Source organism: Xyrauchen texanus, chromosome 18 (assembly GCF_025860055.1).
Source record: "Xyrauchen texanus isolate HMW12.3.18 chromosome 18, RBS_HiC_50CHRs, whole genome shotgun sequence".
Classification (NCBI taxonomy): Eukaryota; Metazoa; Chordata; class Actinopteri; order Cypriniformes; family Catostomidae; genus Xyrauchen; species Xyrauchen texanus.
The window spans coordinates 40,376,403-40,395,372 of record NC_068293.1 but is presented as its reverse complement, the minus strand read 5'-3'; the positions used below and the strand labels follow the sequence as shown (position 1 = coordinate 40,395,372).

General features: G+C 38.1%; 1 protein-coding gene across 8 annotated transcripts in view; it reads left to right on the top strand.

Annotated features, from left to right (window-relative positions):
* tns1b (tensin 1b) overlaps window positions 1-18,970 on the top strand; it is a 343,137-nt gene that overhangs the window by 270,591 nt on the left and 53,576 nt on the right. For all 8 annotated transcript variants that reach the window (XM_052147959.1, XM_052147963.1, XM_052147962.1 and 5 more), the window contains one exon: window positions 16,398-17,849. In XM_052147959.1, the coding sequence (XP_052003919.1) occupies window positions 16,398-17,849 (1,452 nt within the window). The remainder of the gene's footprint in view (window positions 1-16,397; window positions 17,850-18,970) is intronic.

Genomic DNA, 18,970 nt, shown 5'->3' with positions numbered 1-18,970 from the left:
AACCTACCAGATTATCGTCGTGCATTCAGTAAAATTGCAATATTTCAAATTAATCTTGCTGACTGCATTTAATTTCACCATCTCAGACTCACAAGTGTGCAAGTAAAGTGATTTTATCCACTAAGCTTTTTGCAGGCATTGCTGATTTCCTTATTATGAGCCTATGTGCAGTTAGCATATATTTACTTTAAGCTCTTGAACAGAAATCTACTATGGTTGCAGGACTGTGTGGCATGGTTTTATAATTGCATTTTTGAGTTCAGCTGTGCAATGCTGAGTTTTATTATGGTCTGTTTGTGTGGCTGGCAGTGTGAGAGACTAACTGTTACGTAATAAACGTGTCTATACATCAAGCTGGCTTCAATTAAACCTTCCTGTGATGGGCGGCAGGGCCTCTCCATCTCAAATGTTGTTTAATTATGTGGCTGGTGTGGCTAGAAACCAGTAGCTTAGTCAGAAGAATTAGACAGTTAACCCTTTCAGCACGCTGTAGTTTAAAGCTTTGCAATCCAGACTGTCGGAATTTGAGTGGCATTAACAGACAGACCAGACTGTCATCACAATGTAGGGCCTTTACTGTCACCATCTGTTAACACATGACACCAGAGGTGCACATTTTGTGTTACCGTCTGATGGATTTAACTACCTGAAGACTGTTTGTTAACGTGTGGTCTTCCAGATGTTTTTGTTTGTGTTGCTTTGCCACAGTGGCGACAGCAATGGCTGAACACTGTGCTGGTCTAACTTGAAGAGGGAGAATGGGATCCAGACTCAAATTTGTGTCACATATGTCTTCTACAGGGAGATGTATAAATGTGTACCATAGTCCGATCTGCTGTGTGAGCTAGCATGAATGCAAACACATCATGTCACACTAGAATCTTACATAACCTGTCAAGATCACGTCCAGATTATACTTCTCCCAAAATCAGAAGGAAAAATAAGAAATTGTATTTAGCACAATGAAATTGATGCCTTTTTTAGGATTAAGATTTGTAGCATTGTCACAGTATTTTCTTGAATAATGAATTCAATATTTACAATTAAGCACATTTCCACTGCAGTACATATCATAGTTGTGTTTATTGTTTTGCCTTTATACATTTATTTTACATTTACGAGACATGGAGCAATTTGTATGAAATTTTTTACCTCTGCATAAAAAATTAAAGGCAAATATATACCGTAATTTCCGGACTATAAGCTGCAACTTTTTTCCCACGCTTTGAACCTCGCGGCTTATACAATGACGCGGCTAATATATGGCTTTTTCCCGCTTTCAAATTTTGTGCTGAAAAAAAAAAAAACATTCTGTGACGTGCTCAGTTTTTTGGCCGAGTGAAGCTTTCATTAGACCAATGAAATTGCCGAACGGGTTAAGGTCAAAACAACTTTTTTTGTTTACTGTTTAGATTAAATCGAGCGCGCTCAAACATCCCATCATTCTGATTACGGTAGTAATTTTGTCGCCGTGTGTGGCAGCGGGGGCGTGGTCAAGCGCCCGTTCGGGGGAGAAAAGCTGTAAGGGCGCTATACACCTGCGCTAAATTATGTCTAACACCGGTGTCTAATTTCAAGTGCCCTGCTTCAGGTGTCCTTCTTGGGAAAACTGTCACACGATCCACTGATTTTTATTTAAAAATCAGTGGATGCGGCTTATATTCAGGTGCGCTCAGTAGTCCGGAAATTACGGTATATAGAAGTTAGTTAAATATACTTATAATGATTTAATCATTATGTATATTGAATTAGTGGTAATGCTTTACAATAAGGTTCCATTCGTTAACATTAGTTAATGCGTTATGCATCATGAACAAACAATATATATATATTTTTTTTATATGTATCTTATTGTAAAATGTTACTGAATTATTGTTAGTTGAGGGGCTTTCTCAGCAAATATGTATATATGCGATCAATTGTGATTAATTCAATTAATTAATTGGTTTATACCATGTAATTTATTTGATAAAAAATTGTATAGTTAAACAACCCTATTATATGTTATTTCTATATACCAAGTGCCATGCTATTTATATACAGTTTGCTCTGAAATACAATATATTTATTTATTAATTTACTTTAATTTTTTTAATTATAATTTTTCATTTTTTATTTACATTTTAGGGTGGAAATGTTACCTGTAATTGTTTTCATGATATTCACCCTAATGGAAAAAGCTCTTTACTACAGTACATCCTACATCTTGTGATATGATATATTCACATTCTAACCTAGATTGCAAAACAGATCAGGCTGCTGCATGTACACGATACATCTCCTTATTGATGCAAACAGACTTTGGATTTCTCTCTTCTCATCTCTGGGATTAAACTACTTTGACTCCAAACTCAGATGTTGCACAATATCAGATCTTAAGAAATCTCTGAATACATAACACTGAGAAAATTCCTGGATTGCTCCTCCAGTTTTACGAACACAGAATTCGTTTGTTCAGCGTGTCTCTGCTGCAAGCCGCTGCTTGAGGCTTTATATTGGGCCTTCAGGACAATTCACATTTAGCCAATTGTTACATTTTACCTTTGACCTTTGCCTTCACACCCATGGCCATGCTTGCAGCTGCTGTGCAGACCCTCTCTTCTGTCACTTGTTGGAACTGTGTTTGTCTTTAGTTCTAACTAGCATGGCAGAACCATCTCCAAAACACATGGAATGGGGGGGCATTTGGTTTTTGGGGGAGGGCACACTTTATAATATGAGTCTTTTATAATGAGTCTGCCAATAGCCACACCAAAATATTGCCTATTAAGAAAAACTCAGGCTGTCATTTAGTAAATAATACACATTTATAAAATAAAAACAAAATTTTTCAATAGGTTTCCTGAGTGTAAGCCCTCTAGAGGACATTGGGCTTGGTTCTGGAAATATAACTCGCTTTTAATTCTTCTGTTGGGATTTCATAAAATCCTTAATAAAAGACTTAGAAGCCATAAACCAAACCAACCAGCTCTGAGATGAATCACAGATGAATCACAGCAACTTAGATTTGAAGCAAAAACTCTATTTGAAAATCAGACAAAAAACAAAGGTACAAGAGTATGTCTTTGAGGGAATGAACTACAATCCCATAAAACACTGTAAATAACGTAATGAAATTAGGACTCTGGAATAATACAAAACTATTTGATTAAAGTGATTTAGTTTATGGTTTGAAAATTATATATTTAAATTGTATTGCAATGTTTACATTTTCTGCTATGAGAATGAATGGGATTTTTACGCTGAAATAAAAACTGAAATTGGCGGGTGTTGTATACTGTTCCTGCACAATGGTTCAAATTTACCCAAGGAAAATATCTTCAGTTTACCTAATCATTTTTGGTAGATTTACTTAATAATTAACAGAAAAATATTTTCTGTTACTCTAATAATATCGAATACTCTAGTAATTTCTATCACGCTAACATCAACAGACAAAATGATCAAAATAATGGGATTAACTGTATCCAATCAGAATAAACAATTTTCCCAAGCACTCTTCCATCTGCCATTGGTTGGACAAACGGGTAATCCCACCCCAAACCAATGCTATTGATTGAGCCGATGTTGCTTTGTCAGGCTGGTCAGAATACTGAAACAAACTGAGCAATGTTTTGATAGTGGCACATCATTTTATTTATTTATGTAACTTTTTTTTTTAAGAATCAACGAATGCATTGATTGTTTGTAGTTGTCTCTGCATATTACGCTGGGTAAGAAAGTAGAAATGACACACTTAACCTTAAGGTTTGGGCCCAATATGCCATATGGTGCACTAATAGTCCGCCCTTGACGACAGCCCTGTACCTTGTAGAAGAGCAACGCTGTCTGGGAAAGAGTGGGAGGACACATTAACTGGCTCATTAACACTCGGCCGCCTCTCTCCTGGACTTTACAAGACAAGATTGACTAATTTCTCCTACATTCCAGAGGCATACGCACATAGCTCAGCACAGGTCAGATATTCCCCCCTCAATAGCTCTCAGTGACCTGTGACAGATGGTTGCGGTGTTGATATTTACGTGGCCGAGTATCCAGTTCTGTTCACAGTTCGCCCATTAACACTGATTAAGAAGCCCTTTGGGGTTTCCACACCAACTTTCTGGTTTGAGTGCTTGAAACCCCTTTTCCACCGAAATGGTGTCGAGGGATCTGCAAACCTCTCTCAGAACTGGCCTGTGTTTCCATTGGCTTGAGAGGTGAACAATGATGTAACTGAACATGTTGCTAGATGATCTGCCCACAAACAAGCATTGCACATCTCAGTCTAAGTTTATGAGTTTATTGTTAGTTTTGAGAACTTTTCTTAACATTCAAAGTCATTGAATTCAAAGTGTTTTTTTTATGCCATCATGAGCTGGCTTTGATGTAAAAGTCAGATCTTATTTGATTAACAAAAAAATGCATGAAGATCCATTAATTCATATGATATTTATGAATAGAACCATTTAATTTCAGATGGACAGACATATTGCACCGCTCGCTTCGAACGTAGATGTTAAATACACTGTTAATGAGCAACATGACAAAACTAAACTTATCCTGTTCTAATCAAGGCACAGATGCAGTGTAAATAATTGATTTATTATGCTGATCAGTCAGCTTTGTTTTTAATGAGAGGATTCTTGAGCGTGCAGAGCGTTGTGTGGAGCGTCACTGAGCTTGTGTCGAAATGCATATCTCAAACCGTGTAGTGACAACAGTCATTGTAATGGGAGAGTTTGTTGTGTTGCTGGAACAGTTTTGTTTGTCATGTTAATAAATAACCCAATGTCAAGCAATAAAGTAATTCATCTAAACTGTTCTAAGTGTTTTGGAGGTTTAGCCAACATAAAGAATATGGCATGAATAGCATATTTGAGGGATCACCGTCATTGTTATCGCGTCTGCTCTAATAAGGACCATTTGCCACGCAGCTGGTATTGGTAGATTTAACATTGTCACGAATCGCTCAAACTCCGATAGCAAATGACTGTTTTTAATATCCAAAGTGCAACCGCTGAGGCCAAAAATGATCTAACGATGATCTTACATGAACAAGATGGCCATTGAAGCTCTAACGGGATGAATGGTCCCCTGTCTAGCCACCAAAGGGCTTACTGAACGCAGTAACTTGGTCAATTTTAATCGGCTGTTAATAACTTTAAATATGTCATATTATTTACTCTACATGAACTAATAATTTAAGCAGTAATTCAGCAATAATTTAATTTATTCTATACCATAGATATCCATTTAAAATCATTTTTAATATATAATACAATACAATATAATGCTTAAAAGATGCTTAAAAGAAACTGGAACGCAGTTCATATCCACCATTGAAATCTGCTACTCTGAATAACCACACGGTTGCTTACCTTGTGATGTCATGGTAATTAAATATTTGAATCAACATTAATAATCGCGATTATAATATTAAGGGCAATAATCAACTATTATGATTTTTGCAGCCCTATGTTGGAGTCACATGCAGAGCAGTGTGCATGTGTCTCGTTCAGTGTTTGGCTTTAGCACAGAACAGTCTTCTCAAATTCTGATCCAGTAGGTGCACATATCCAAAACAGGAAAGTATTCCCAAACATGTCAACTCAGTTTTGCCACAAGTGAAGTATTCTAAACATAAATTCCTTTTATGTGGCTTTGTTCTCACTGCACCCAATTGCGATTTGGTTTTGAAATCTGATATTTAGGACTGAGTATCAATACTGTAATTTTGCATTTAATTTAACTGGATCCAACTGTTCAAACAATGAAGTTAACAGGTTGCCAGTTAGATGCCAAGAAACTTTAGAGAATAGCTGTTATTGTTGAGAGGATGGAAAACTGGAAGTTTTGGCTCTGCTCATGTTCATCATGACATCTCAGAATCTCTGCATCTCGTCAACTCACATGAGACAGCATAAGCATTAAGGACATTACTTTGTTTACATATTTATACATAAACGTAATGTGTTCGCTCATTCACCATTTAAAGGGATAGTTCACCCAAAAATACAAATGTTGTCATTATTTACCCTCATGTCAGTCTTTCTTATGCAGAACACAAAAGGAGATTTTTTTATAAATGTAATCCCAGTCCATTGAAAACTCACTTTTAAGCTTAAAAACGTGCTCATAAGTATAATAAAAGTAATCCATGCGACTTGTGCATCATGTTCCAAGTCTGCTGAAGGCGTACAACAATAGGGTTTGGTGAGAAACAAGTCGAAATTTAAGCAATATTTTCAGTGAAAATTTGTACGTGCATTGTGCGTTCATGAGAGAAGCTGGATGGATGTATATACTGCTGCACACGCATATTGTATGACGTTATGGTTGCGTTGTATCCAGAACAATAAAAAAGCTACTTCAAACCGAAACACATTTCCAAAATAACAGATTTTATTCGGATTTAAATAAACTGTGAATGGTTTAAATCAGTTTGTGGCAGGGCAGAGGGCCAGGCCGGGTCATGATCCTACACACCCGGTCCCGTATTAGGCTAATCAAGCCTTCGAGAGGGATAAAGGTTGACTGTAGAGGATCGTGCTGGAGAGAGAGATCGTTAACGGACATGTCCGTCGTGTGTGTGTTTTGTCTTTTGTTTCAGTTTATTATTAAAATATTATTTATGTTGAAATGCCGGTTCTCGCCTCCTACTTTCCATTGATCACTTTACACAGTTTCACTGTTTCAACTTCAATTCCTAAGCATATACAGTACATTGGTGGCCAAAAATTTGGAATGGTGTACAGATTTTGCTGTTTCGGAAAGAAATTGGTATTTTAATTCACAAAAGTGACATTCAACTATCACAATGTATAGTCAGGACATTACTGATGTAAAAAACACACCATCACTATTTGAAAAAAGTAATTTTTGATCAAATCTAGACAGGCCCCATTTCCAGCAGCCATCACTCCAACACCTTATCCTTATCCTTAGCTACATTGCTAATTTGGTTCTAGAAATTCACTTTGTCTTTGTGTTTGTTTTTGAGTTGCCACGGTATGCAACAGACTGGCATGTCTTAAGGTATAAGTACATCAGAGTCTCTCATAAGTACATCAGAGTCTCTAGTTTGAGAAATCATGTCCTCAGCTGACAGCTTCATTGAAGTTTCATGTACAACAATAAAGAGAAGACTCAGGGGTGCAGGACTTATGGGAAGAATTGCAAAGAAAGACACTTTTGAAACACAAAATGAAAATGTTAGAATGGGCAAAGAAACAGACATTGAACAACAGATATTTGGAAAAGAGTGTTATGGATCTTAACCCCATTGAGCTTTTGTGGGATCAGCTAGACTGTAACATGCACGAGAAATGCCTGACAAGACAGTCACATTTATGGCAAGTGCTACAGGAAGTGTGGGGTGAAATTTCACCTGAGTATCTGGACAAACTGACAGCTAGAAAGCCAAGGATCTGCAAAGCTGTCATTGCTGCACGTGGAGGATTTAAATTGTAATAGTAATTTTTCACGTCCTGACTATCTATGCATTGTGATCAGCTGAATGCCACTTTGGTGAAAAAAAGTACCCATTTGTTTCCATAAGGGCAAAATCTGTTCATTATTCTGTACTAAATCTGTACAAATTAGATATATATATATATACTGTATAAAGAATAAAATCAGAATTTTTCCTGATATCTAGGTAAAATTATCTCTTAGATAAATCTAAGAAGTGACCTCATATTCCTTACTGTTTATGGGAATTGAGTTGAAGTGGATGGGTAGATGTACATTAACTTTTTTATTTCCTGTGCTTTAATCACAAAAGGCTTTCTCAACACTTTCATATCTGTCTTTATTAAAGAGTGCCATCAAAAGCATATTTAATGTGCAGCACTTACATTATAACAGTGAGGTGATTAGCACTTGTAGACTCTGTGACATCACTTTCTCTTCTTCAGAAGTGCTTACAAAGTGATTTCCAATGACCCCAACTCTGTTCAGAGTTACTGTGACTGCACATTTAAGTTTCACATTTAAGTAGCTTTATTGGGATGAAAAACTTTACATTGTTAAAACAGTATGATCTCTCTCTCTCTCTCTCTCTCTCTCTCTCTCTCTCTCTCTCTCTATATATATATATATATATATATATATATATATATATATATATATACACACATCATATACAGTGGCGGCTTGTCAATAGAGGGCTGGGGCTGCCCCCATCAAAATTCCAGAAATATACATGAATACAAAAATTATATAAAATGGAAATAAAAATAAAAAAAATTTAATAGTTTACTCGTACAATCTGCAGGCTGGTAGTAAGAGCCTCAGCATTTAATAAAAACTGGCTTTAATCGGTTAACTATTTTCTATGTTTTTCAATATGTTTCATGCGGTTTAATGGGCGAGGACGGACAGATGGATGTCTATCTGAGTCCTTAAATTTTCGGGCAGCATGTGACCTGAAGCTGGTCTCTAATTGGTTTCTTAAAGATTCTCTTCCGGGCGCAGGTCGCTACGTCCCTGGCTGAATCAGAATTGGATACATGTTATTTTATCCAATCTGATTGGTTCTCGTTACCTGTCATTCAACTTAATGCTCTATGCTCTGCGAGTAGCAGGCGACTCCACCAAAACTTTGCTAAGATGATCACTTTCGCAGAGATAATGGCAGCAGCTAAACCAAACTCTGTCATTGATTTACAAAAAAAACCTTTCACAAGGCGTTCGCTAAAAAAAAAAAAAAAAAACATTGGTGAGCCAAGCAGTGGTTCTTGTCCAATACAGATGCGCTGGCGCTTAGTCCAGTAGAGCTGAAAGAATCGCAGCAGAGGTGAGTTTGTTATAGAAATTAGTCAAATTACCAATTTACATTATTGTTGAGCTGCAGAGATGTCCTGCCCACATACCATATTCTACAGACTCAAGAAAACATTTTTGTTTGGTATAAATCCTTACAAAAATTATAATTTTAATATTATAAAACAGCATCCCAAAAATAATAAATTGGCAACATAAAAATAAATGATTAAATGAAATATATAGCCACCAAAAACTACTGTCTTGTATGGGACAAAAACTGAAATGGCTCTATTTTTATTTTGAAAGCCATTGCAACTGTGACAACTAGTGGCCTACTCCAGGTTACTACCTTACATTTATACATATATATATTTAATTAACTCTTTAGGTCTGTGACACCATCCTGGGACACACTAGGGAGCGTTTCTCCTTCACAGACCACCTTGTCTGTGCCACCTTGTTGCAGGGGACAGGTTTGATGAGTACAAGGATACCTTTCCTGAAGATGCATTGAGCAGCACCATGAAAGCGTACCCGATGCTCAGTGGAAGCAAGCTGAAGACAGAGCTCAGTCTCATCTACAGCAAGGAAGAATTCAAAGCCTGCCATGGTGCTGTGGACCTATTCCAGCTGTTTCAAATCAAATCAAATCAAATCAAAGTTTATGGAGAATAATCTCGAAGAAGTCTTTTCCTAAACTGTGACTCTCCTAAAAGTTCTCATTACCACACCCATGACCACGGCTGAAGCTGAGAGGTGCTTCTCAACCTTGATAAGAATAAAAACGTTTCTCAGAAACACCATGACCCAGGAGAGGCTGAATGCACTGGCATTGCTCTCCATGGGAAAGAGACTTGTTACTGAGATGACTGACTTTAATCAAAGAGTCATTGAGAAATTTGCTGGCCAGAAAGAAAGGAGAGCAAAATTTATGTTCAAGTAGTCAACATGCTTTTTGGTACTGCTTTGTATTTATTTTCGGCCACAAAAAAAGCGCCCCGCCCCAAATAATTATCACCAGCCGCCACTGATCATATATCATATATACATGAACAGCTTAGGTTGGATTTTGATGGTCGAAAATGCATTCACCCTGAAATCTAGTCATGGAAATGTATGAATCTGTTTTAATAGTTTTGGAAGCAGGTGTTAAAGCGATGATCTCATCGCATGTGTTGTTTTATAGCAGCAGGTGTTTGTCATACATGGATATCAGCCGTGACACATTGTCAGGATTTCAGTTTGCTGACTGGTCATCTGTTTTTGACCAACACAGGCACAAAAATAAATTAATTTCCTGCAGATGGAGATTGTTAAGTTTGTACAGTCCTTCCTGTCTTACGTGAACTTTCTTTTTTCTCGTCCCTCATCGTTTTATCTTATGACCTTGAAAGCTCAGTCTACCTAGCACAGAGAGCAGCATTGTATGGACTCAGAACTACCGATTTGTGCAAGTTACATTTTATATGTACATTTACTTTGAAGCACTTAAGTTTAGATAAAAGATCTATTTGTAATCAGTAATGTAGATGATTAATGAACAGCTTGAGCAATGACTAGGCACTAAATCTCTAACCCCACTCGAGTTAAATCATTGAACATGTGATCTCACTCATTTTTCAAGGGACCTCTTAGCATTTGTGAAATCTTACCTGCTCTGTTATTACAGCTACTGTAGTAAACTGTCCATTACTTGCTGCTTGAATCATCTATCACAAAAGATTATCCACTGCCGTCGCCGGCTATGAAACTTGAGCCGTGAAGTCATGCTTGTAAGAGTCTTAAAGGCGAGGCTGAATGTATAAACTAATTCATTCAGATGTTGTGCATTAGGCTGCATTTTGGAACGTTTCATCATACTGTTGTCACAACATGTTTGTAATGTCCAAAACACATTATTAAAGGGATAGTTTACCCACAAATACAAATTCTGTAATCAGTTTCTTACCCTCACGTGTATGACTTCCTTTCTTTTATGGAACACAAATGGAGATGGAATGATAGCCGTGTATGAAACAAAGATGCAATGAAAGTAAATGTTGACTGAGACTCATATTCTATCTAACGTCTTCTTTTCTGTTCCACGGAAGAAAGAAATATGGGTTTGGAATGACATAGGTTTGAGTAAATATTGCTTATAGACATACCTTTGCCATTGCACTCCATTGAACCGTTTAAAAAAAAACAAGAATGCATCCTATGTGACACTTTCTCTGACTGGCACCTCTGTCCAAAATCCCAGCCTCCAAAGACATATCCGCAAACCCAGTGTCAGCAAACTTGAATATTTAAAATGTCTGACAGACAGAGAGCACCTCAAAGTCTTCTAATTGGCTGAATAATAGTTTCTCTTATTCAGATAATTTGTTTTGCTGTTTACAGAGTCTAGTGCTGTCACAGATACAGGAGTCATTTCTCAGGACACCTATTTAAAAATCTGTCAGGTAGTAGAGACATTTTCTGTGTGCTATATTTATTTTATTTTTTATTAGTAGTAGTATTGTTTAGAGTCCCAAACATTAACATTCGTAATGTGAAATCAGGTAAGCCCACTTTTTTGCCCACTGGCTATTGGAACATTTTTTAAAAACACATGCACAGACACCTTTGAGCTCTTGCAAACTCAAACGTACAAATCAATATTAGAACCACAGCTTGCTTTCTTTATCAGAGGTTTCTTATACAAGCCCTTTACACTTAAAAATGGCCAGTTTTCAATTTTTGCTTAAAACCAAAGGACTCCCCAAGAAATCATTATTTTCACAATAATTTTTTTTTTTTTATGTTTTATTATTTATTAGATTTGATTCGATTTATTGTGTTTTTGTATTTTTTATTTTTTTGCTGCTGGTTTCTAATTCAAACATTAAACTCCAGATTTGGCTGAGCATATCCTGTGTGTTCAGCACTCTGAAGAGAGCATTTACATGCAAACAAATATTTCTGTATTAGTTGGATCGTGGTTGTATTCTGATCATGAATGTATCATTTAAAAACATTAACCTGATTGCAATAATCTGAATGAGCCAAAATTCTGATTCTAGAAATCGGAATAAGTAGTCATATGCCTGTATTAATCGAAATGCTGTGTTATATAAACACTGTATTGCTAGCCAGTAGACAGCAAGTCACTTCATAGGTTTTGGAACATAACTATTGTGTTTATGGATGCATGTTACTCAGTTTGGCCAGTGACAGCACACGGCAGTTAGTGTGCAGCTGTGTTATTGGGTGTCACTCCTAAAAGAGTATTTGAGAGAGAGAGAGAGAGAGAGAGAGAGAGAGAGAGAGAGAGTTTCTGTTCCAAAACCATGTGTACTACACTTCTGTCTACTCCATACATTGGCAGCAACCTTCTAAAGAAGCATCCTGAATGAAACTGAGTCTTATAAGTGACTGATTGGGTACATAGTGCATCATACAAATAGCACACGGGAGAGAAGATTTTGCTGTTAGCATGAGATAAACGTATGGTGTGATACTTTAATATGCATAGAAATTTTTTTAATACATAATGATATAGTAAAATATTCCACTTTTATTTAGATTCAATTATTTTTTTTATCGATACTTCACAGTATTGAATGAATTGTATGTATTTGTATGTTCCCAGTTCATCATTGCCTTCTTTTTGTGAAAGATACAGTACATGCAATGCTGCCTCTGTATTTGGGGATATTTTATATCCTTTGGAACAGCCTTCATGAGCATGCATATGATGCCTATGTAGGCAGATCACAGAACCGAGCCAGGGAGTTAGTGAGGGATAATGAGCCCACCCTAAAGAGAAAGCCCCAGTGATGTCACTATGGTAGACACCAGACTCACAGCTGGGTGAGGATAAGTTCACGCCCACTTTACTAGGGGTGGTGTTCATCCATACGGAGTGTAACAGTCCCGTCATCTTCTACAACTCAGCTCTATCCGAGTTAGAATTGGTGGAGGAGGAGGGAGTTTTCCAAAACTACTCCCACTGCTTGTGAATGTTGAGCTGCTGGGGCAAAAGAGCAGGAAAACACAGACTTTTCAAAGCTTTCTTCATGGGCAATTATAGAGCTGTGCAATAAGGCAGGTAGGCACGTTTTCTCTCAGTTCTTCTTGATTTTGAGGTGAAGCCAGAGCTTTTCATATCTTTAACAGCATTTTACCATGTGTTTGTATCCTGCTATTTTTTTTTACGGGTGATGATTAGGGATAAATGCAAGCTGGTCTTGATGTGATATCACCCATGTCTGCAAGCAAGTGATAAAAAGTGTGCTGAAATAGAAGGTGATTCTTTTTCAAGAGGCGTGTCTGATTCCACATTAAGATGCCTGACTGACTCTAATGACTTCTGATGTCAGTATTAAGTCATGAGGTATTTTGAGGTGCAAATAAAACATGAGATCTGAGATGAACATTCAGATGTCACGGTTGAAGTTCTAACCTGCTGAGAGGTTTATATGAGGTGCTGCTCTCCTCTCATGGTGGGTGTGCTATTTTGGAGAACTGGGAGATGTTTGGAGCAGCTGTGGGATTGTTAGGGGAAACTCTGGACAGAGAGAAACAGTGAAGAAAGGGGGAAAGGCTCATTTTTTTCCTGGCTGTGCTGTTGAGGGGGAATTCTGGACCCAGGACTGGTTTGACTGAGAAAAAACAAACATACTGTTTTAATCTCAGCATTGACTTTAGGTCAGATCCCTAGAAGATGAAGTCTGATTTTGGTTCATAGAGATTTTGGGATGTCAAAAGAATGGGTACTTAGAAACCGAGTAGACGCACAAAAAAGTAATGTTACCAGTCTTTCTATGGGAATGGAAGTACGGAGTACAGGAGGGCTCTCTGACTGACAGATGGCTGCTTTCTGATGTTCACGTGGATTTGTGTGCGTGCTCTGTAAAGATACATTTCAGGCTGCCAAATAGACTTTAGCAAACCTTGAGTTAATATTAAATAAACATTATATACAGTTTAATATAGTACAATCATCTGTAAAACCTGTGCAATTTCAGTCTTGTGCTGAAAAGACTCATTCTGGTGCTCACTGTGTTACATGCGCTTACACGAATAGGAGAAAACAATTTAAAAACCGGCACACCTTGACTGCTGATACTTCAGTCTGATATCTATGAAAGCTGCACAATTAATTACATTGAAACTGAAATCATGGTATGATGTAAATTATTGTGCTCCCTGTCTCCACTGGGATAGGTTTGATTGATGCAGATGCACACGCTCGTTTGCTCATTAGTGTTTAACGTAGACTTGCTTACTTGCAACAGTTCTGTGAAATATGTGGCTGATTACATTATAAAATATAGAAAATGTACGTGATGCGTTGAAGTGAAACAACTCTCACGCATCAAACAGAACACATCCTCTGTCATTACATCTGAAGCAGCAACCACTCCACATTAAACTGTATCATTACTATGATTTTCTTTGAAGTGTTTATAGTGCTCTCGTGCGCTGGACATCTTGGGTTGTGTTTTTTCCGCTTCAACTTGTCTCCGTTGTTTTTCAAACGAATTTCAGTGAAATGACATCACTGACGGGCTTCTCCATGCATACCACAAATATCCAACTAATCGATAATTTAAATCGTTGTTGATGATTTCCATTATCGCTAATTAGCGATTGTATTGATTAGTTGTTGCAGCTCTAATCAGCTAGTGTACTCCAATCTCCAACCCTGCTGTCAACCAGTAGGTCCCACTGCTGGCTGTGACATGGGGTCAAAGGTGATGGTTTAATATGTTGCAAGTAGACATCTACAACCTAAAGGTCACCAGGTCACTTAAGATAACCTGTGTGTCTATTTTTAAAGAGCTTGAGGGAACTGTTAGACTTAGCTTTAGACTGCATGCCCATGGACAGCTCAAAGTCCATTCACAGACTGTCTGGTACATATTGCATTCAAAACTGGCAAAAATTTCAATTTGATATGCTGATAAGCAAATTCCATGAGTTCAGTTTGACTGCATGTTTTTTTCCCCACATGGGTCTATTATTGTGGTATTAACATTTCCAGATAAACCCTCCCCCAAAACAGCAGGTAAGAACAAAATGAACTGTGATTTGTTGCATATCATGTCAGTAAAACAAACTCATGGGCGGATCTTGGCCAGAATAAGGTGCAAAGTGGAGTAGACATTATGCGGATTGTCAAAGTCTGGCTATGTGAGACTAGAGAGCTATAGTTTCTCATCTTCAGCTATTAGTGTAGAAGAATGTCAAATAAACAGCACTGTTGGACACGGAGTATTATGGCCACTGTTCCAATTACCATAGCTGCATTATCAGATTTGCGGCTTGATAGATCCAGCATCAAGACACCATGGGAAACTCAGCTTGAGTGTTTCGGTCAGAATGAATAGCATTTAGTCATAGACTGTGGTTCTGAATCTCCGTCTCCCAAACATACCAAACAGAGCATGACTCATATTGTTCCCCCTGGTATTCCTATGTGTTGTTGATATCAAAAGGCCATTGCAGAGTGAACTTTCAAATAGTGGCTAAGTGGTTTTGGAAGGTCTGAAATCCATTATAGTCTGTTGAAACAAGAGCCTGATTGATAAAGAGAGAGTTCACCCAAAAATAAAAGTTGTCATCATTTACTCACCCTCATGTTTTTTCAAACCCATACGACTTGCTCCGTGCAACATAGAATGAAATGTGAGATGGAATGTTAGCCTCAATCACATTCCCTTTCATTGAATGAAAAAACAAATGCAATGAAAGTGAATGGTGAGACCATTCTTCCTGACACCTCCTTTTATGGTCCACAGAAAAAAGAAAGTCATACAGGATAATTAGTCCTGTCCGAATAGAGCTTTAGACACCCCAAAATAGGTGTGTTATGTGTTTCTTTAAGTGTCGAAAGCATGTGTGCTTGTGTGAGTATAGGAAATGATGCCTTAATTCCAAGGAGTCAGGAAATGCCTCCACCTTAACTTGTGCTGCTATTTTTCCACTGTTGAGTCACTACTTTGGACAGGAAGCATGGTGCCTCTCACAAAAGGTGCAAACTGACTCATTGCACAAGCGCATGTTTGAGTACACGTGCATATTTTAAGGGAGGAGATCCCTCATCTGACTTCCAAAATGTTGCTAGTTTTGAAATAAACTAAGTGCTCACTCGTCAATTTTTTTACACTGTACAAAAACAAAATACAAAAAAAAACAAAAATCCCAGCAAAACCTCATTTTTACTAAAATATTTGACTGCAGAATGCCACAATTGACCAATTAGGATCAATAAATCTAACTATTGGTTGAAGATTAGTGTCTTATGAGATTTCTGTTGCCACTGTTTTATAACATTTATATTACACTTTAATTTAGTCATTTAGCAGATGCTTTTATCCAATGCAACTTACAAATGAGGAGCGTGACAATTTGTCATACAGAAGTCAATAATATCTGCAGCATCGCACTGCCAAGTTCCCAGAGTAGCAAGTAAATTATAGAAGCTAGCGCAGTTAAAAAAAATGTTTACAATTAAATAGTAAGTGCAATTAGTGTGGACTTATAAAGTCAGTTGAAACTTTACATTACAGTGATTTGACTATGATTAATGGGGTTTTAGGTATGATGTAAAGTGGTTTATTGCTTTTGTATACTAGAAATAGCTGTATGCATTAACACATTTCTTTTTTTCTCTTCAACAGATGTAATTCACACACAAGGTCCATTGGATGGTAGTCTCTATGCTAAGGTTCGGAAGAAAGAGTCTCTGGATGAAGAAGTTACAACCAGTGGTCTCCCAGCCCCTGTTGATCACTCTTTACCCGCTGTAGACCACACCTTACCCCCGGTTGACCATGCTTTATCTGTAAGTAGTGACTCTGGCAACTCAACTGCTTCCATCAAGACCGACCGCACAGATGAAGTTAGTCAGCATCTGGCCTTGTTGAGTCAGACATCATCCCAGCCCCTCAGCCCAGAGGAAAAACAAGAGCTGGAACAGTTGCTCAGTGGATTGGAAGCCCCCATGCATCGGACAGGTTATCCGAGTGGCTCTAGCAGTGGAGGAGTAGGTGGAGTCTTACACCTCGTCCCCGCCCAGGTCCACGTCAATGGCCATAACAGCATAGACAGAGAGACGGACATCCTTGATGATGACCTCCCCATCAGTCAAGAGGGGAACAGTGTGGACAGTCTTGGAACGTTGTCATCTTTCGAGGGCCAAGCAACTCCAGCGGACTTGTACTATCAGTCCGAGACGGTCATTAATGGGCAAGATGTTCCCTACTTGGAGAAGAGTGCCCACGAGCACAAAGTCCTCAGCTCTGCTTCTGTCCAGGGTCACTTAGGTGCCTCTAGCGGCTACACAAACCAGAACGGCAGCATTTACCGATCACAGTCATTTGGGGCAACTCCTAGCACTGAGCAGAAGTTCATGCCCAAAGCTCCCACACGCACCACCAGTAGTAGGGAAGCTGTACAGCGAGGATTGAATGTTTGGCAGCAATATGGTGTCCCAGAAGTTCCAGTTACAGAAGGGGTCAACTTCAGTCCTGTACTGCAAACAACACACAGCCTACCTGAGTTTCCTCACATGGCATCTCGTCAAGAGATTGAGCAATCTATTGAAGCCCTCAACATGCTGATGTTGGATCTTGACCCAGCACTTACCCAAGTGCACAAATCCCACAGTGCACCATCTGGAGAACATAATGTGGTCACCACTCAACCGTCTTTCTCTCAAACCCAGGCACGGCCATCCTACCAGGCAGATGTAGCTGTTAATGACTGGGGAGGAGCCTCTTCAGCAGGCTATCCTCTAGTCTATCAGCAGATCTCATCTGTAGCCCCAGAGCCTCCACAACAAACCATCAACCAGCAGAGACCCACAGCTATATCCCAGCATGGTGCTTTGCAGTCTGAGGCTGAGGGTCATGTCCCTGCTACTCTGCCCCAGTCCATGGTGCCTTCCTCCACCTTTGGATTTCTACAGCTGAAACCCCTAAACATCTACCCCTCCAGTATCAGCTCATACTCCCCAGAGCCACAGGAGAGCCAGCATAACTACTCTGCCTCCTCATCGCCTCTGCCCAAAGATACTGAACCAGAAGATGCCAAATACAAATTGGAGGGTCTGGTAGCTCATCGTGTAGCTGGTAAGATCACCTTTAAAAGACCAACTAATAAGTTATTAAGTCTTTTGCAAAAGGGTATTATTTTAATGACACATTGATCAACCCTTTGGGGTTACGAGACAACATTTTTAACACCTTGGCAATATCACCCCTACATATTTTACCCTACAGTTGCCCCCAAATTATTTGGATACAGAGGGTCTTGTAACTCACTGTGTAGCTGGTAATATCACCCTTAAATACTAACTTATAAGTCATTTAGTTGATTCTTTTATCAAAGTCACCTGGGGTTAATTCCCTTGCCAAAGGGTACAACTTTGATGATGCTTTCATTGAACAACCATTTAGGCTTTCTTGCCTAGATTTTTAACCTCTTGTCAAAATCACCCGAATATACGGTATATTGGGAACAGTATTTTACCCTACTGTTGCTCCAAAAATAATTTGGACACTTTTAGAAGTCACTTCATTAGATACAGAAATATCAAACCAAGTGGTATCTGCAAACAAATGATGCTAAAGCTTTTCTCAGGACTAACTTAATTTATCTTAGCAATTTTTGCAGTATCTTTCAAGCAACTATTGTTGAGGTTACTTTTGTTGGAAATATGAAGTCAGTGATCCTCAAGTTCATCGTTGTCTTAGCAAAGTAACCAACAGTGAAGTTCAGCATTTTAACTATGGGCAAGTTTCACTAATGTTTGACAAATATCACAATACTTTTTCTGAATTAAGAACAGTATATCTACTTTATAATTTAAAACCTTATAATCTTTAGGTTTAATATTGATAACCTTTTGTGATTTATTTATTTTATTGTGTAAACTTGGTGCATTTTACTATTTATTAACATTGTCTGTTGAGCTCGGATGTTTGAAAAGATTTTATTTTCCTTGTTATGTTTTGAGCATAATGTAAGTTCATTGCTGACCCAACACGTTTGTCACAGGCTTAAGTCACAAGAAATTTAGTTTTTTGTTTGTTTGGTTGTTTGTTCAATGTTGAGTTTAAAAGAATAGTTCACCCAAATGAAAATTCTCTTATCATTTACTCACCCTTGTGCCATCCCAGATGTGTGTGACTTTCTTCTGCAGAACACAAATGAAGATTTTTAGAAAAATTTCACAGCTCTTTTGGTCCAT